The 20,851-nt window shown below is 48.8% G+C and overlaps 1 protein-coding gene across 1 annotated transcript in view; it reads right to left on the reverse strand.

The window, feature by feature from the left end:
- Window positions 1-2,565: 2,565 nt before the first annotated feature.
- GCLC (glutamate-cysteine ligase catalytic subunit) overlaps window positions 2,566-20,851 on the reverse strand; it is a 252,101-nt gene continuing 233,815 nt past the window's right edge. The window contains exon 16 of the mRNA XM_085610850.1: window positions 2,566-3,916. Coding sequence (XP_085466976.1) covers window positions 3,708-3,916 — 209 coding nt within the window. The 3' untranslated portion in view covers window positions 2,566-3,707. The remainder of the gene's footprint in view (window positions 3,917-20,851) is intronic.

Consider the following 20,851-nt stretch of genomic DNA (forward strand, 5'->3'; position numbering starts at 1 on the left):
GACCCCCACAACCCTCTGTACAATTCCAGAGAGCAAGCACTGTGCTCACAGCATGTCTGTGAGAACCACTCATCGGTATTCTAGGACATTAACTTTTTCTGTGTGGTCACCTCAAATGTTTTGCCTTTTGCTGGAAACTACCATGTATGCTGGTTTTAGAACTCTGTGCACTTTACACCTGCTAACCAGAGGTAAAGCACCTGTGCTCGGGAGTACTTGATTTGTTTAAGAAAAAGTGCCTGAAATTATGTTCAGAAACCGGTGCAGTTAAACATCGATAGGTATGCCAAATGCCAAGACTAACAGTCTTTAATCCAATACCAGCCACTCCCTGCCCCTTTATCTTGCTCTTTCAGGTTCTCCCTTTCTTACAAATTTGCAGTCTTTCTTCCTCAGTCTTTTTTAATCTGTGTGTTTTTCCCCTCTCTTGTACTCTTTAAATATCTGATGCAAGAAATAATTGTTCATCCCCAGAAATAAGTGCTGGTAGACCCCACAGCTCAAATTAAGCACTGGTGCTCCCCCTTTAAACATGGTTAAATTGGTATATTCCTAATTGGCATTTTAAATTACCTATATAACCCTAGTATATGGTACAAAATGTACCCCCAGGTCTTTACATAACATGTCACTAGTGGATTGCAGTTTTTTTTGTCATCCACAACAGTCAGAGTGTAAAATATAGCTCCAGACCTACCATAGTAGTGCGATTGTCAGTTTCAACTTAATAAGACCTGCCAAAACAAACCTATTTGACAGTTCAAAACCTCCCTTTTGAAATATTAACAAGTCAGCTCTAGGTAGGCCTTAGAGCCCATAAGACAAGATGCATGGTATTTAACGTAGGACTTGTACAAATGTAATGCTAACATGCATTTACAGTGAGTAGTTCTTAAAAACTATTTTTCACTATGGCAGGCCCAGCTGTCCTAGGTAATAAAACAGAGTACAGATTAAACATCCTAATAATGTATCTCAGGAATGGGACTAGTTAGAACAATTAAACAACTATTATAATAATTGTTAAAAATCCAATTCAACGGTGAATTCAGAATTATCATATTTGTCAAAAATGTTACGGAAAACTAACTTTTAGAGAGTGACCTTTTCCCTGCCTGAAGTTCCTACAGGCTAAATTTGCATTTTCTCTGCAACTTCTACCAGCCAGTAATTAACATTTGATTAGATGTGAAATGCTTCCCAAGAGCAAACAATAGGCTGAACTGAATGGGCAGAGATGACTCAGAGGAGTCATAAACTTGACATATTTGCAGGGTGGTGCAGCAAGAATCTTTTCCAACATTACAGTGTCAAATCCTGCTTGAATGGTCTGCCACATTTTTTTCATACAACAATGGGGCTAACTTGCTTTACAAGAGTACATCTACGGTGGATTGGGACTTTAAGGACTAAAGTCAGAAGGTGAAATTCTTTGATGAGGGCGAAACTGGTTGGTTTATCCGATCTACTCCATCGCAGTCAGCATCAAATTGCACCTAGGATCTGGTCTACCGTGGCCATTTACTATGATTGGCACTTTATGCTTCTTGGCGCTATTCCTACGTACAACTTTAAGCATTCATACCTCCAGTTTCCCCTTATTGGATTTTTGCCATTTTGCCTATTTAGTTTAACTCAATTTTCCAAATTCATTTTGGGATTTTTACTGTTTTTTCCCAAACGTTTTTGGTGCTGCATAATTACTTCACACATTGCACTAAGTTAAGCCTGTCGCATCGGAGCCAAAGCTACCAGGAGGTTGAAGACAGGGTAACTTAGTGACTTTGAGAGTTCACCTTGACAAAGGTTGTGATTACTTCTTGAGATGGGTAATCACCCACCCTAAATAATAATCTAATTTCTAACATGCATGTGTTGTTTTGTCCTGTCAGCGTGGGTCTGCAGAGACCTACTCTGAAAGAAGAAAAAGGTGCTTGACAGTCATAGTACCTCCCACAATCCCCGCCTCATTCCGGTTTGTGAAGGAAGGAAGGTGGGTGAGACCATCAACCGCCATTTCGCTGCCCCACTCAGCTCTGGCACTGCTGCTCAGCCAGGAGAGGCAACATATATCAGATCCTTTTCCTCTCACAGCCCTGAAAAACGAGAAGACATACAAGGTGGGGACTCCTCATTATACAATATAACCTACTGCTAGGTTGCTACATTATAAGAATATAGCAAATCTGCGGGGAGTTCCATGCCGCCATAAAGTCAGTAGGTGCACAGCTCATGCTTTTATGTGGCCATGGAACTCCTTGGTGTCTTGTAGCATTGGTATATGGGTCCGTGTTGGTACCTTATCCTATAAAGCACTCAACATGTCAGGATGAAATATCCTGCCCACAGGGCGAGGGAAAGACAGTAATAGTTGGAATACAACAGTATCTCAAAGTTACAAAAGTTTCAGAAAAAAAAAGTAGCCTGCAGTTTCTTTTTAAAATCGGGTTTTCAGTCTGCAACTGTATTTCTTCCTCGCAGGTCTTTTACCCAAAACTATTATGGTCGCTTACAACCTGATTAACACATGGCAACTGAACACTAAAGGGGCAATTTAAATCTCTGTTAGCACATCAAGACGCACAGCTTTTAATACGTTCATATTACAGATTTGTTAAGGTATGTGTCTAACTCCCTACAAAATTCTTCTCTGATATTAGCTGATATACAATTGAGCACAACATCACAGTCTCATATCGATTTGCATGAATAGCCTATTTATAATTCTCAATGATATTAAAAGCATAATGTTGCATTAACATTTTCCCACTGTAAATAAAAGCTTCTATGCAGACTACACTCTACCCAAATTCAGATCAGAGAAGAAAGGCAATTATGGCTTCAGAAATAAAAAATCATGTGTTATTCATAGCAATGAATAAAGTAGACCCAAACGTCTATGCGGAATTTGTCAAATAACAATTGCTGCATTGTCTATTAAAAACAGCGTTGATGCATCTGCCACCAACAGCAATATTTTGCTGTTGTACAATTAAAAACCTTTCCTTGCGGAACAAAATGAATATGGGTAGCTAGCCTAAATGTTTCAAAGAAACACAAAATACCGAATGTAAAACAATAATGGATCAATTCTGTGCATGTGCTGTGCAGATCGTACTGTTAAACTAAAGTCTCAAGTAAAAGAAAGGAATGTAATTAAGATCCTGAGGGCAACATTCCTCCCACAAACATGTTGTCCTTACAAAATGACCTTTTTAATAGACTATCCTCCAAATGGTCCACTTGAAAAAGAGGCAAGGATTAAGCCAAAACATATACATTTGCTAAATTTCTTGGAAATCATGAATTGGATTTGAAAAAGGTACATCCATCAGTACATTTCAGTAAATGGTTAACGTTCAGTGTTTAAAAAGCATATAATGTACAAATACGGGAAAGCTACATTTACAAAGCTATTAGACAGTGATTGAGTTTACATACAAAATGTACAGGCTGGTTCACAATAACTTTAGATACAGTGTTATTAAAATACATTGGTAATCTTAAAAATAGTTTACTATTTACACATACACTGTATAAACAAACTATGAATATACCTTAAGGATGCCGACAATTATTTCTTTCGGCAAACTGGCCCAATTAATAGTGCAAGATATGCCCAACTAGCCTTACATCAAGAAAATTAAGTGGTTTTCACAAGCGCTCTTACGCAGCCATGACAGAATGCATACACAGCACTAAGCTTGCTAAAAAGAAACTGCTTGATTTGCACTTAATTTTATTTTGCTAACTGCTATTCCGTGCAATTCTGGACATTCAGCCTGCTCATTTGCTATTTGGTTGCACTTCACAATAAGGTCATAATTGATTTTATCTGTGATAAAACTGTCTTGCTTGTAGTCTGGATGATATCCAACAAACTCTCTCATCCAGCGTGCGACAGTCATCAATTCCCCTTTAAAAACAAGACAACACCAATATTAAAATATAGACTGGTTAACACTTCCAGAATGGTCGATTCTGTGGTGATTTACTGTATTTGATGATCAAAAATCATTACAATGTAAACCTCTGATAAAACCATTTCAAACACAAACATTTAAAAACGTCAAATATGTACGTGATGCCAGAAAAAGCAGTTTATAACAATAAAAATGTAACCACCCACACACATTAAACATGGCATCTTAAGGCATCTTACAAAAGAAAAATCCATAATTTAGAGGCATATGTTTAACAATTCTCCTGCAAACAGAATAGCTACTGCTCTGAGAACAATCGACGCTTAGGAAAGAAGCTCAAGGCATCTAAAGAATTTCCATGAGATATTTTTCAGTACAGTCCACAGGTAGCCCTTCTCATGTTTTTAAGAGTGAAAACTGCATATAACAGTGAAGTACAAGTTACTTACCTCCGGTAACGATGTATCTGGTAGAGCCACAAGCCCGGAACAGAGGAGCAACAGCAAGGCACCCCTAGACTACACCATCAAAGAGGGCCACAGACCCTGAAAGGAACAGGAGGCCAAAGGACAGGCAAAAGAATCCCCAGCGTAGAAGACCGCAGGGGGATCAGAAACTCCAATCAAACAGAGGGAAAAAGAGCAAACGTAGGCCCCTACACTGGAGAGAAACCAGCTGGAGAGATGCAAAGGCACGCAGAAACCAACCAACCCTGTATCGAAAGAAAAAGGGGCGGGGGGTCTGGAACATTCAAGTAGAACCGGACAGCCTGTCCAGAAGAAAGCGAAGAGGACACCCACAGAAGACAAGCCACCCAGAGGGAGGCGAGTACAGAAAATCAAGCGGAGGGTCCTCGCAAAACGGGGAGGAAGGGCGGGTCGTGAAGGAATATGCGGCTAGAATCATCTCTACCAAATACCTTTGTTAACGATGTAAGTAACTTGTACATCTGATAGAGACTACTAGCCGCAGATTCCTTAACATAGAATATATACCCTAGCCATACCCAGAAGGGAGGAGGGCCTGCGAGAGAGCCTCCCTAACAGGAGAGACACAGGGCCCCAGCAGGGGACATGTCACAGGGACAAGAAGGGAAGGCCAGGAGATCCCAAGCACAACCGAGGGAGAACCGTCCCAACACCCCGCATGGGCACACAGAGCCTGAAGAAACAAAAGAACCACCTCAACTCCAGGGAGAAGAGGTAGAACCGGAGGCAGGGCCTGCCATAAGAAACACACACAGTGGTAGGAAACAGCTGAACACACCTCAGCCGCAAGCAGCGGACAAGGCAGGAACAGCTCCACCGCCAATAGCACAGGCGTAAGAAGACAGGCATAGTTGCGCAAAGCCCCAGCGGAACCAGAGGCAGGGGCACAAGGGAACACATCAAAGGCCACGACGGTGGACAAGAACAAGCAGGCATGCGCCGCCAGCAGCAGCCAACACCATGGAGCAGTACACCCAGAACAAGCCAGGCACAAGCCGAAGGCAGCGGCCAGGTAGGGCAAGGACACACCCCAAAAGAGGGGCCGGTCCAGAAACACACACTGACCCACGAAAGATGTGGGAGCAGGCAGAAGAGAAAGAGACACGGAGGACGGGCCCAAGCCATCAACCAGAACACAGAAAGCCAAGGAAAGCCAGTCCCTCTGGGACACCAGATAGAGGACCAGGCCGAAATGCCAGACAGAAGGGCGGAAACGCCACAACACGACGCCGCAGACAACAGGCCAGACTGGTCTAGCGACGTAGCGAACATGGAGAAGGACAGACCTGGGCGCAAGGCAAGCAGCGCCAAGACAAGTGTCAAAGAGACCGCACCTGTGATATATAATGACGCCATGGAGAGCAAGGAACCCGAAAAGGGTGACCACACCTCCCCAGCACATGACAGAGCTATGTAATAGCTACAAGTACCCCACATATGGTATGCTATGTCCCAAGAAAACATGGGAACACCTCTTAGGAAAAGATTCCGCAGCAGAGGACAAACAGAAAGACCTGCGGGTAGAATCGCAGATGGCTTGCCAATCAGCCAATAAAAGAAGACACAGAAGGCCCCATCTCAGGACCTACACGGGCTTACCAACAGCCAAAATCACAAGTCAAAAATGGGGACTGGACCAGCAGCCTACAGCGCCGAAGGGCCAATTGAAGGACCCTGAAGGCACACCAACCACACAAAACGCACAACCGGGGCTACCGCACACTAGACCCCGGAAAAACAATGGGAGAACACCTCCCAGAACACAGCAGAGGACCGACATCCAGGTTTACTGAGGGGGAAAGACTAGGACGAAGCCCCGTAAGGAACCGCTGAATGGCAGAATCCGCAGGGCCGTGGAACAAAAGACCGCCATCGAAACGGAGGTCAACCAGACGCTCCCTAACATTCTGGAAAACACTATCCCTCAACCAAGCAAGGTGACAGAGGGCCACCGAAGAAGCCATTGTGCAACCAAGAGCCTCAGAGACATCCAGAGCCAAGCAAAGAATAAACGCGGCCAGCTCCCGGCCATGCAACACATGGTGCCGCAGATCAGCGCAGGCACCCTCCTGCGAAGCACAAGACAGAAGGGACTCTTCCTTATAAACTCCTTCGGAATCGAAGTAACATCCTATGCTGACGACACCCAAATGATAGTCTCCCTGGACAAGAATAATACAGATGCAGAAGTGAACTTCAAAACGTGTTTCTCACATGTTATACAATGGATGAGGAACAATCATTTACAATGTAACACCGACAAAAGGGAAATTCTACCCATTGGAACTAATGTTACCTTCATCCCGGATAGTAGGTGGCCAGAAGGTACCACCTCGCCCCCCCCCCCCCCAGACATGGTTAAAGTAGCTAGAAATCTAGGGGTCAAATTCGACTCCGCTCTATCTTTTCTCCCTCACGCATCAACCACGGCAGGAACCTGCTTCAGCTTAATGAGATCACTTAAGAGGTTTTTTGATCTCATTCCATTGGCAGCGAAGAAATCAGTAGCAGTTGCCCTGATTCTCTCGCGCTTGGATTATTTCAATAGCCTTTTAGCAGGTACCAATAAATCTACAATAAAAAGATTGCAAGTGGTCCAAAACGCGGCAGCTCGTCTTGTTTTGAAGCTCCCACGCAGAGCATCTGCCTCCACGGCGCTAAAAACCCTGCATTGGCTTCCAATCCACAAGAGAATCCTCTTTAAGATTCTCTTGATTACCCATAAAGCCATGTGCAGGTTAGGACCCAAGTACCTTTCAGCACGCTTCTCCCCTTACACCACCATCAGGACTCTCAGATCTTCCTAAGCCAATCTCCTAAAACCACCTAATTTCAAACTTACCACAAAGGGAGACAAAACTGTCACTTACCTGGGGTCTAAAGCCTGGAATGCACTTCCAATCAGCCTAAGACTTCAGGAATCTGAATCTCTCTTCTGGAAGGTATTAAAAACTTGGATATTTAATATCCCAGATGGCCACTGCTTTGCGTTAATCTAATTTCATCCAACACAAAATTCCTTTCCTTCCTTCCTTCCTTCCTTCCTTAGATTCCTTAGCGCCAGGAGGCTCCTTGTGGAGTGACAGTTTGCGCCTAATAAATGCATATTTACATTTACTCCTTGGAATCCCACAAGCTGGAAGTGGCTCTGGTCAACACACAGAGCGTGTTGAGCGCCCGCAAGGCAGCACTGGAGGAAGCGCAGATGTTACGACTCCATGAATCTAACCATCGGGCCTCCCGTGACAGAGGAGACAACACCGAAGGCAAGGAAGGAAAGGCAGTCTGCAGAAGAGGGCCCCTGGTAGATGGGTGGAAGGAAAGGCAGACAGGATCATGCGAAGCAGGACGGTGGCAGTGCAGGAGCAACTGGGGCACCGGGTTCCCCCGTGGCAGGACGCCCCCAGGCCCCCAAGAGAGCATTATGGAGCGAAGCTTCGAAGGGAAGAAGCAGCTCCCGTCCACCAGAGCCCTGATGAAGAACCTCAAGCAAATGGTCCGCGGGGAAATGGGCAGCTGGGTCGCCCATGCGCAAAATCCCAGCGGCCATGTAGACAGCCCGAGCGAAGGCAGCACTCGGTGGGGAGAGCAATTCTTCTGTGGGCAACGGCTGTAAGCTAAGCCGGCCATCCCCCAGCCCAACCGGTGGAATAAATGGCCCAGCTCGGAATGGGGTTGACAGACGAGTGGGGAACCTGAGGTACCTCTGGGGAGGACTGTGGGCGCGGGGACTGCGAAGAGCCCTCCTTGGAAGACGTCGGGGAAAAAGCCACGACGCGGCGTCCCGTCTCCGGGGAAGAAGAGACAAAAAGTTGCCGAACCTCCGGAGAAGAGGGGGCCTCTTAAGACGAATAGACGACCCCGCGCCGTGGAGTCCACCACTGGCGCCAGCGCGACGTCGACCAGCACCGAAGGGGATGCCGAGACGACCTCTACCACCACCTGCGCAGCGGGAGAACAGGGCGGGGTCGGAGCTGGGGTGGCAAAAGAACAGCACCGAAAAGGAACTGACTCTACTTCAGACAAAGCTGCCGCCTGCGTGGAGAGACGAGGGAGACCCGGGACGCGACCCAGCCCCTGCGACGCCACCAGTGCCGACAGTCGCCGGAGCCTGAGCGGCGTCCGCTCGGCCTCGGACAAAGCCGCTGCCTGCCCAGAGGACCGAGGAGGACTCTGGGATGAGCAACCTCCTGTGACACCACAGGGACCCCCACAGGGGTTTGCGGCGAGGCAGAGGAGCCATGGGCCGAAGGAGGGAGAACCCCGTAGGGCCGCACCCCGACGACACCACACTTCCAAGACCTGAAGCCAAACCTGTCAGCGCCGGAGCCGCCAGCACCTCCATAGAAGGCCCCGCACATGGCAAGGGATCCGCGAGCATCCCATGAAGAGGAGGAGGACCTCGCTGACGTCACGCCCACAGAAGACGTCAGGACGGAGTCGCATAGTACCGCCCTCTGGCACGCAGAGATCCTGGGGCAGGAAAGTTTTCCCGGGTCCAGTCTCACGCCTGGGGATAATTCTATGTTAAGGAATCTGCGGCTAGTAGTCTCTATCAGATATACTAAATAAGGAGCAGGTACAGATGATTGCGGAATTCTATGTCCGGACCGGAGGCTAGGGTTATGCTATTCTTTCTTCACTTTATTGAATAGCAGCCATTTGGAGTTAGAGTAAAACAACTACCATTCCCACAAAACAATAGTTGAAACAATAGAGAGTCCAAGGGTAGAGTGTCCATTTGTCTGCACCAATCACAAGACCCCAGGGTAGTGATAGTACTATCACTATTCATTCAGTCCCCCTCTTTCTTCGCTGCTCGACAGCCAGTTAAGTTCAATTATTTTCTCTCTCATTAATATTGCCGTTGGAATGCTCCATTACTTATTTGTGTTGTACTTATACATTGATTTCACGTACGGCGATTCTGCCTAGTGTTAATGCATGCTCGGACGCTAGTGCGCTTTGCTGTATTTTATTGTTGAGCAATTTGTCTTTGCTGCTAGTGCGACCTCTTCTCTCAGCTGAGTGCGGTCGCACGTGCCAAGCGTTTCTATCGCTGATGCGCGCCCGCCTCAAGCTTGATCCCGTTACCTCAGTTTACTGTGTTTTCAGCTCGCGAGTCACCCGCTATTCGGCGGACTCGCGTTGGGGCCCTAATCTCGTTACCTCCGTTTTTTCGTTGTCTTCAGCTCGCAAGTCACCCGCTATTCCACTGACTCGCGTTCGGCCGTGGGAAAGTCTGAGCTCCCTAGCGGCTATGGGTTTCAGTGCTGGCTCGCGGCGTACTCCTCCCACCGCTAGGGGGCGCATAGCCGTGCTCCGACCCACGGCGTGCGTGCTTGGATTCAGCGCATTCTTCAGTCCAAGCCACAACGCCATGGGGAGCCTTGTTCGCCTGCTGATACACCTGCTACGCGGGTTGGCTAATTACTGTCATTAGACAGCTGTGTTTTTCCTCTCACGCGCCCCCGTTGAACGCCCGCTTCAGTTAGGCAGCTTGACTGGCAGTTTCCTTTCTTTCTGCCTTGGGGGTCAGTACCTTTAGGCCTTCCTAACGCTCTGTTGCTCAGTCAGTATTGCAGGTCTACTGTCCTGCTGGGACCCCAATTAGCAGGCTGCCCTCCAATCTACTGCACCATGGCTGTTGGGTCCCCGGACTTTCAGCCCATTGTATTGCGAGCTCTGCCCGCCCAAATTTTCAGGCTGACACCCAGCCCACCGTTAACCTGAGGTTAACCCTCTCTTTGCCTAACCACTTACCTGGTACAGCGCTGTTCCCTTTCGTATGCCCAATGGCTGCTTACCAAGACTGCGCTTACCAGGATGATCAGTGGGAGGAGGACCCACTTACAGCTCTATAGTGGGATGAGGATTTTTACGACGCAGTGGATGCATGCATCCACAAGTCGGTGGAGCATGCCATGACTCTCCTTGAGGAGTGTCTATCCCGCTAGATTCAACAGGCCTGCAACAAGATGACGAAGGCCGCCCAGAACTTACCTGCCACCTCTCCCTCAGGCGGTTCCCCCGCTGACCAGCAGCCTCCACCCGCCAAAAGGGCTAGGGATGCCAGGGTGGATGCAGATGCCTTCGACCGCCTCAAGCATGCGTTTCTGGCAAGTACCGTTCCTCCAGTGGTACCCACTACCCCAACGGACGGTGACCAAGACGACAACAATGAGGCCGCTGGCCCGTCACGACCCGGTCGTCCCTCCCACCCTGCGCCCACGTCTGACACCCATAACCTCTGTGCAGATATGTAGGACCCGGATGATATTCTTCATCCAAGGTCCTCGGACTGGGCCCCTCTGACAAGGTGGCTCAGTAAGTTGCCAGCCGTATCTGCCGGCCACTGGAGGCGTTGGCTCGCAACGCCCTCAGGGAGGAGTGCCCTCGGCCCTCCCTTGTGGATAAAGTGGCTGCCACCCCAGATATCGACCCGCGCATGGCCACGTTCCTTCAAAAGTTTGTCAAAAACCCAAAGAAGGGCGTTGACAGGTCTTGTCACGCTTGTCAAGACAAGCTCCTGGACGCCCTAGGTCCGATCACTAAAATACTGGACATAGCGGAGGAGGCAAAACTGTCGGGGGCCTTGATCTCACCTGAATACCTCTCTTCTTGGGCCCACCCCGTAGTGGTCTTCCTTGGCAAGGCAACTGTGCTATATCCACAGAACGGCGCAGGTCCCTGCTGTTTAAGGTAGACCCCAAATTGATGGATCTGGCCGACTCAGAAGCGGGCCCCATAGCACAAGGCGATCTCTTTGGGGAGCCTTTTATTGAGGAACTAGGGCGCGTTGTGAACACCTTTACGTCTTTAGACAAAGCGCAAACTTAGTTAAAAAAAGGTCTTTCACCCTCGGGTTTTCTGAAGGGCCGGACGAGGAAGGGGCCGCTCATCTGGCCGCCCGTACCAGATCAGAGGACAAGGCTCCAACCAAAGTCAGTACCAGGACCAAACCAGATTTGGGAATTTTTACACAAGAGGACGAAGTGGCAAAAACAGAGGCGGTACGTGCCAGAGGCGCCTCCAACTCTTCTGGTGAGTGTTCTCCCATCTTCCCTTCTAAAAGTGGGGGGCCATCCAGCTCATTTTGTCCAGGCCTGGATTTCCATCACGGGGGGCGCTTGGGTTTTGCAAACCGTCCAGGGATTCCACATAGATTTTCAAGGGGAACCCGCACAATCAGTTACTCCGCGCCCGCTCTGTTGTTCGTCAACAGAAACTCGACCCCATCCCAGAGGTTTTATCAGCAACCTCTTCCTGGTGGACAAGACAGACGGGGATCAACAACCCATCAGCAACCTACGCGAATTCAACGAGTGGTTGGTTTACCGCCACTTTAAGATGGAGGGGATCCACCTCCTTTGCGATATTCTCCGCCCAGGCGACTGGATGGCACGCCTCGATCTCAAGGACGCCTATCTCTCAATCCCCATCTTCCCGCCGCACCGACGGTTCCTGCAGTTTCACTGGCAGAGCAGGACGTACGAGTTTACCACTCTCCCCTTCGGCCTTTCCTCCGCCCCTTGGTGCTTTACCAAGATCCTCAGGCCAGTGATAGAACACCTGGGAGCATCGGGAATGAGGCTCATTGTGTACATGGACGACATCCTCCTGATGGCCCAGTGTCCCACGACACTCGCCAACTGTAGACCGCCAAGTCCTCTCTGGTTCCAACCCAGAATGTTGTTTTTCTCGATCGACTCCGGGTAGTCTACTCTCAGCCTACCATCTCGCAAAATGACAAAGATTCGGCACGAGATTCAGAGACTTTTATCTCAGACCCATGTCTCCCTCAGGTAGCTAGCCCAGATAGTGGGCCTCCTTTCGGCCTCGATCCAGGCTAAATTTGCGGGACCGCTCCATTACAGGGCCTTTCCTACTCACAAAAAGTGAGCCTCTCAGCGGACGCCAAGGAGAAACTCCAGTGGGGGCTTGCCAACATTGAAGCCTGGAATGGGCAAGCAATATTCGGTTCTGCACCAGATATTGTTATGGAGTCAGACTCCAGCAGATCGGGCTAGGGGCGCGAGGTGTGGCGAATTCACCACAGGAGGTGTGTGGTCACCACAAGTACAACGATTGCATATCAACTGTCTGGAGCTCTTAGCGGGCTCATTCGCGATCCAGTGCTGGACCAAGGATTCCATCCGGTCCTGCGGGCTGCTCAAGATGGACAACATTTTGGCAGTCCGATATATCAACCATCTTGGGGGCACACGATCGAGAGTTTCCTCCAATCTGGCGGCTGACTTCTGGCAGTATTGCCTGGACCACGAGATCTTGGTCATGGCAGAGTATCTTCCTGGACACGACAACCAAGTGGCGGACTTTCAATCACGCCATCTTCATGACGGGAGTCTCTGCATGCTATACCCGGGGGTGTTCGCGGATCTCCAAAGCATCTGGTGTCCCTTTTCGGTGGACCTCGTTGCTTCTCGCCTGGACCACCAGCTCCCCAGGTTCTACAGTTGGAGACCGGATCCTCTTGCAGAGAAGACGGATGCGTTCCTGCAGAACTGGCAGGAGGAAGCAGGGTACGCCTTTCCCCCGATCGCCATGATCACACGGGTCTCGGCTCAGGTTCGACGCCAGAGAGCGGACGTGGTGCTTGTCTCGCCAATTTGGAGATCGCAAGTCTGGTTTCCGGTTCTTCTGGAACTTTCTTGGGATTCTCCAATCCCTCTCCCCTGCTTTCCAACTCTCCTTCTCAATCGAACAAGGATCCCCACCCACTACTCGAACAAGGATCCCTAGCCCTGATGATGTGGTGGATTACAGGGATTGATGGGTGGTCCCAGGCCTTTCTGGAGCGGCTGAGAGATTCATGTCCAAGGCCTGGGCCGACAGTACCGTCAAGCGCTACCGCTCCACCTGGAGAAGGTGGTATCGTTGGTGTGTGCGACGGCATCTCAATCCCGTGGCAGCAAAAGTGACCTCCATTCTAAATTTTTGGGCCGCCCTGGCGGAGGAGGGCTTGGCTTATAGAACGATCAATACATTCCGTTCTAACATTTCGGCAGGTCATACCATGGTGGAGGGCTCTCTGGTGGGTAAACACCCCTTAGTCTGCCGCCTCCTCAGGGGCATTCACCTCTCGTTACCTCCAGAACCTCGTTATTCTCAACTCTGGGATGATAATCAAGTCTTGAACTTGTTTCTGTCTTGGCAGCCGAATAGGTTCCTCTCTAGGAAGGAGCCCTCTGCGAAATAAGCCATGCTGCTTTGCCTCGTCTCTTGTAGACGGGTCTCAAATGTCAGGGCCCTGGACGTCTCAGGTAGGTTTTTCTTTAAAACGGGAATAACTTTCACGATTCGGAGACGCACTAAATGTGGGACGAAATCTATTTCTTATCCCGCTTTTCCGGACTCTCCGAAATTGTGTGTTGTCTCTTGTCTCAAGCATATGAGGAAATGTCGGAAGAGTTCCGTCCTCCAGGAGACTGTCAAATGCTCATTGCACTCAAGAAGCCCCACAAAGCTGTATCTGCCCCCACTATCGCCCGTTGGGTCAGATGGGTGATGCAGGAAACAGCCATTAACCTTAGTGTATTTGGGGCTCACTCTACCAAAGGGGCGACGTCTAAAGCATTTACCCTGGGAGCTCGCCTGGAAGACATTCTAAATGCGTCCGACTGTACCTTTAAACGGTTTTACTTTAAACCGGTTACTGACATGGCTCACTTGGTTGTGAACTCTTCACAACAAGGAGTTTTAGAGGGAGAGAACCAGCCAGGCCTCCCTCCACTCATCAATACAATGAAAGGCCTGGCTTTTAAGAGGGTAGATAGATTTTTCAAGGGAAATCTTCTGATGTGAGGATATATACCTCCAACCAATCTCTGGCAAAATGTCCAGTTTAGACCAATCCTAGAACCCCCAACCATTTAAGTATACTAAAATGAACTGCATTCAGTCAATCTGCCAACAAATACCCATAACCCACAACGTGTGAGTAAAAAACACTTACAAAAATAAGTGAAAGAGTGAGTAGGCACCTCACGTACGCAACACCAGGGAGGCTACCGGCAGGTTCTCACCAGCATGCCCACGTTTGTCATCATTGGTAACCTACTCACTGAGAAAACAGAATCTTGTCCAGTAAGAAGACAGAAAGAGCAGATAGGTATACACTGATAGGATTGGGTAATTATATTCACCTTACAGGGACTGGACCTCCTTTTTTAGAAAAGTGGTAATTTGGTGAAATGTAATTGACAGATCGGTCTCATTAATTGATATCGCAATATAGTGCACACTGGACATATATTTGCATGATTTGTTTAAGATGCACAACTGAAGAGTTGAGATTATTCGATATACAATAACGGCACAGTGGACGGTTCCAAAATGGCCGCTGCGTTCTTGCTATGTGGATGGGTACTTGGATTGTTTGGTCCTTCCTCGATTTTACCTCAATTAGGGGTTACAAAGACGCAAGGACACGCAACGCCACGTACATTAGCAACTTAGGAGGCACGTCGAGATTCCTGTGACGGGATGCCTAGATGCGGTAAGATGTTATTTCAGTTTTTCACTCAGTACTGTAATAGATTGGATAATGCGTATTGGTAGAAGTATAGTGTTACTGATTTATATCGCTCGTGTTGTTGTTTTGCTTTTCAGCGTACTTATCACGGTACAAACGTATGGCCATTAATATTTGAAAATCACATAACTGGCATGGATTTTGATATGTCGGACTGAAAGAGATGCAGGAAGCTTTACTTGGTGCATTCTTACTATATGAGCCCTCATACTTTTCAGTAAGCATAATGGAACCGTGTGCATAGCCATGTATACATTTGTCTATTGTATTCCCATGGATTGATTAGATGTAAGTTTGAAAAAATAGTTTTCGTTTATGTTTCTCTTTTCTATGGGTCCAGTGATTGAAAGGGATCTCAATTGGCATGACATGTATCCATAACACAAGTTCTTCTATGTGTGTGAAATTTCGATTCCAGCACATTGGAATATACGTTGCAATTTTGAACAAAAGGTGAGATGTGTGTAACATGCTCAGCAGATCTTGATCGGTTGAGGCTCCCAACTTACCCTACAAGATTTGTTGGACTAACAACTGCGGGCTTAGTTTTTGTGTACTCTTCGTCACTTCATAGCAGGAAATTTAGAAAATCTTTTTTGTGCGTGACACTATTGTATGTTACTCACAACTTCACATACATGGCGGTCAGAGTTTTTCTACATCAGAGTGGTGTTCGTTTCTCCCCTTTCTCTTTTTTTCTTTTCCTTTCTGTGGTACTCAGTGACTTTTCCTTTTTCGTGGTGCTTAGTGACTTTATTTGACCTGAAAATAGAGCACTTTTTGGGATGGTGGTGTGTGCTCCATGCTCACTAGCAATGAGGCATAACGTTTTGCAATTGTTTTCACAATTGTGTTTTAATCTTTTAATGAATAAAGTTGTTTTTAATATTTGTATATGTAATTTTGCAGCCATGAGAAAGTCCAGGAGGACGAAACGCGCGTCTGCTGCCGTTTTCTTGTCTCAAATGGAATAAAATATTAATGATTGGACTCATCGATTGTTGTGAACTACTCATTGAAAGACTGAAAATTGGAACTTTATTGACGGGAGCCGTTCTTCTTTGATGACTTACTTGTATGAGGATAAAAGTAACTGCGTAGGTGTGCTCAGGTGCATTTCTTGGAACATTTTGATCTAGACTGCGGCTGCAGAGCTAGCGGATCTTTTACCCAAGGTGGATGGGTAATACAGCGCCACAGAAGCACCCTAATATCTGATTAAATGTTATATTTGATTGCTTGAGTATAAAGATAACTGACGTATAGATATGAGAGCATTTAGCATATCCACTTTTGTTTTCACATGAAATATTTAGAACTATAACTCGAGTCCCCATCATGTACAGTTCTCATAAATAATTTCATTGCAAATGTTGCAGTGATATTATCAATGATGTCATAGAAGATGACAGGAGTGATGTAATATGTGAGGTAATTAGCAGTCCATGTTAAGGGTGTGTTATAGCTACCTTAGGCAGACCCCACCAGGAATAAGCAACATAGATTTGCAAATTATGCAGCATTATTGCACCACTTTATTTTACTCTTATTCATGCCTTTTATAGCCTTAAATTAAAGGAAACTATTTTAGCAGGGTATTCCACTTTGAAATAGGCATGTTTAAAGTGTCTGCAGCTCTAAGAAGGGACAGCTCCGATCCTAACCTCGTGGGTAGGGGCCATATTTCTTCCTAGGATGTTCTAGCGCTCATGAATGCACCCCTTTTGGGGCACCACTGCCTCCCAGACCCGAGATATGACCCCTTTTCTTAACGTGCCACAGGATAGTATTGGGTGGAGGTGCATGCACATTAAATATTGCTCTAGGCAGATCAGTGGTTTGGAGGTGGGTGTAAAAGCGCTTTCACAATGCAGCCCCCACCTCCATGTGACTTACAGGTGCTGAGGGTGCAGTCTACACCTCGAATTTGAGACTACACCCACCATAGACCCTCTGCTAGCAACCTTTTTCTCCAGGCAGTGGAGTCCCCACACAGACAGAATCAAGATCTGAAGGGTTCATTACTGTGCGTGCACTTATAGTCATTGAATACACAGCTCTCAGACTAAATACAGCATTGGATGTTTTCCAGAGTTTTAATATAGTTGACCTTCTAAAACTCCTATTACTTCTCCCATCCCCAAAAAGAAATACCAGGACAGCTAGATCTTACTTTTCAATGGAAGTTTAATTCCACAGAGCTGTGATCTTGCTTATGTATTCAAACCTCACTCTTTGTTGAAGTGACATCGGAAGTAGTTTGAATCAATAATAGTTGGGGAATTAGGACTTCAGCGCCACCATATAGGAAAATTATGCTGATTAACATTGTAATCGACCAGTTAGAAATAGTTTGCATTGGATTAACCTGCTAACATGTGAGTTTTGGACATCTGCACTACTACGGGGAAAATTCGAAAGGGGAAGAATTATTAAACGTCATTCAAATTTCACCTCTAACAGAACAAGTTACTTACCTTCGGTAACGATGTATCTGTAAGAAACATTAGTTAGGTAGATACCTCACCTTAGAATATCCCCAGGCGTCAGACTGGATCCGAAAGATTTTTCGTCAGCAATACCCCTTGCGCGTCGCTAGGCGTCGTCTGCGGCTCCGCGTCCGTCGTCGGCGTTGTGCGCCGGAATGACGTCGGAGTACTTAGACGCCGCCCTCGCGCGCTGACGTCCGTTCTTGTACATAGCTTTCCGCGCCAGGAACAAAGAACCATGCAAAGACCAACACTGGTGCCAAAAATAAAATCTAGGGGCCTGAAAAGGATAACCTTAACCCTAGATGTCAGTTCGCAGAACGGGGAGGATGGGTGGGTCGGTGAGGAATCTAACTAACTAATGTTTCTTACAGATACATCGTTACCGAAGGTAAGTAACTTGTTCATCTGAAAGAAACACGTTAGTTAGATTCCTCACCTTAGAATAGATACCCAAGCAATACCATCCCCGGTGGTGGGTCTGCGAACCAAGATCACACCAGAAAGTCCTGGAGGACAGACGGCCAAAGAAGCCATTCCTCCGGACTTGGCTGTCAAGGCAATAATGCCTGGCAAACGTGTGTAGCGAAGCCCACGTTGCCGCCCGACAGATGTCCTGCTAAAGGACACCCCGTCCCAAAGCAGTGGTAGCCGCCGTGGCCCGAGTAGAATGGGCGCGCAGCCCAACAGGAGGGTCCTTTTTTGCCAAGGAGTAACACATTTTGATGCACAAAACGACCCACCGAGAGATGGTCCGTTTGTGCACAGCTTTCCCCTTCTTAGCACCCACGTATCCAACGAAAAGTTGGTCGTCCACCCGGAACTGCTTTGTGCGGTCCAGATAAAAGGAGAGCGCACGTTTTGGGTCCAGACGGTGGAGCCTCTCTTCCTCTTTGGAAGGATGCGGAGGCGGAAAGAAGGTGGGCAAGGTGACAGACTGCCCAAGATGAAACGGAGTCACCACTTTCGGAAGAAAGGAGGGATGAGGCCGAAGGACAACCTTGTCCGGATGAACAGAGAGAAAAGGAGGCTTTGAAGATAAAGCCTGGAGCTCACTCACCCGTCTAGCCGAGGTGATGGCTACCAGAAAAGCAGTCTTAAGCGTCAGCAGACGAAGAGGACAATTATGAAGAGGCTCAAAGGGAGCGCACATTAGAAATGTGAGAACAACATTCAAGTCCCACTGAGGCATTACAAAAGGGACAGGGGGGAACGTGTGAGTAATGCCTTTTAGAAAGCGTGTAACTACGGGGGACTTGAAAAGAGAAGGCTGATCAGGAAGCCGCAAGAAGGCAGAGATGGCAGCAAGATAACCTTTCAGGGTGCCCAGGGCAGAGCCCTGCCGGGCCAAAGAAAGAAGAAACAGTAGAACCTCAGAAAGAGGGGCGGAAAGGGGATCCACAGCCTTTGCTGTGCACCATGCCACAAATTTGTTCCACCGGCAGGCGTATACCGTCTTTGTGGAGGGACGCCTGGCTGCCAGAATGATGTCACAGACTTCAGGAGGCAAGTCAAATGGCATCAACTGCCGCCGCTCAATCTCCACGCATGGAGGTGGAGGCTGGACAGGTTCGGGTGGAGGACCGTCCCCTGCTGCTGCGAAAGAAGATCCTCCCGAAGGGGCAGACGTATCGGAGGATCAGTCAACATACTGAGTAGCTCGGGATACCAGTACCTTCGTGCCCAATCCGGAGCCACCAAGATGACTTGGGCCCGGTCGTGCTTGATCTTCTGCAGCACTCTGGGCAGAAGTGGTATAGGCGGAAAGGCGTACAACAGACCGCAACTCCACTCGCGACGAAAAGCGTCGCCGAGCGAGTGCCGCCTTGGAAATTCCAACGCGCAGAACTGCTGACATTGCGCGTTCTCTTCGGTGGCGAATAGATCTAACCAAGGCTCTCCCCACTGCTGAAAGAGACCTTGCGCCACTTCGGAGTTCAGACGCCATTCGTGATCCATCATGCACCGGCGGCTGAGTTCGTCTGCTCTGGCGTTCAGAGAGCCCGCCAGATGTTGAACCACCAGGGTGACGCCCTGGTGTTCCAGCCATGTCCAGAGGCGCAGAGCCTCCTGACAAAGGGTCCACCACCCGACCCCACCCCGCCCTGTTTGTTGCAATACCACATGGCGGTGGTGTTGTCCGTGAACACCTGCACGACACTTCCCCGGACAGAGGGAAGGAAGGCTTTCAGTGCAAGCCGGATCGCTCTCAACTCCAACAGGTTGATGTGGAGACGAGACTCCGCCGGAGACCAGAGGCCTCTGATCTCCGCCTCTCCCATATGGCCACCCCATCCCAGGAGGGACGCATCCATCACTACGACATGCTCCGGTTGGGGAAGGGAGAGGCTGTTGCCCTTGACCCAATCGCGGTCCGTGAGCCACCACTGCAACTGCTGTGCAGTGCCCTCCGAGACGGTCGGACAGGTTGCCGTGATGCTGGGCCCACTGAAACTTCAGGTCCCACTGCAGAGCCCGCATGCGCCGCCTGGCGTGATGCACTAGTAGGATGCAGGAGGCCATCAGCCCCAGAAGCCGCAACACTAGCCTGACCGAAACCCAGGATAGAGGATAGAGGCCGAAAGATGGGAATCGCTGCCCGAATATCCCGGACCCGCTGTTCCGGTGGATGGACCAGGAACTGCGCCGAATCGAGAACCGCTCCGATGAAGAGGAGCTTCTGAGAGGGACTCAGGTGTGACTTCGGCACGTTGATGGAAAATCCCAGCAAATGCAGGAGATCCGCCGTAGTCTGGAGGTGGGAGACGACTGCCTGGGGCGAGCCCGCCTTCAACAACCAGTCGTCGAGATAGGGGAAGACTGGAACCCCCGATCTGCGCAGATGAGCTGCAACCGCCGCCATCACTTCCGTGAACACCCGAGGGGCACTGGTGAGGCCTAAGGGAAGCACGGTAAACTGAAAGTGCTCTTGACCCACCGTGAACCGCAGGTAACGCCTGTGGGCCGGCAGGACGGGGATGTGGAAATATGCGTCCTGCAAGTCCAACGCCACCATCCAGTCTCCAGGGTCTAGGGCAGCTAGAACCTGAGCCAAAGTTAACATCTTGAACCTCTCCTTCCGGAGGAAGGCATTGACGTTCCGGAGGTCCAAGATAGGGCGTAGGCCCCCTTTGCCCTTCTTGGGAACCTGAAAGTAGTGGGAATAACAACCACGACCTACTTCTGGGCTCGGAACGCGCTCGACGGCCCCCTTGGGCAAGAGGGCCGAAACTTCCTCGTGGAGTTGATTCAAATGATCCCCCGAGATACGGTGGTGCTGCGGTGGCATGGCTGGAGGGGTCGTCTCGAAGGGGAGGGAGTAGCCCCTTCGGACGATTTGCAGCACCCACCTGTCCGATGTGATGGACCGCCAGTGGAGCAGGTGATGGCGAACTC

This window comes from Triturus cristatus, chromosome 6, assembly GCF_964204655.1.
Source record: "Triturus cristatus chromosome 6, aTriCri1.1, whole genome shotgun sequence".
In the NCBI taxonomy this organism is placed as follows: Eukaryota; Metazoa; Chordata; class Amphibia; order Caudata; family Salamandridae; genus Triturus; species Triturus cristatus.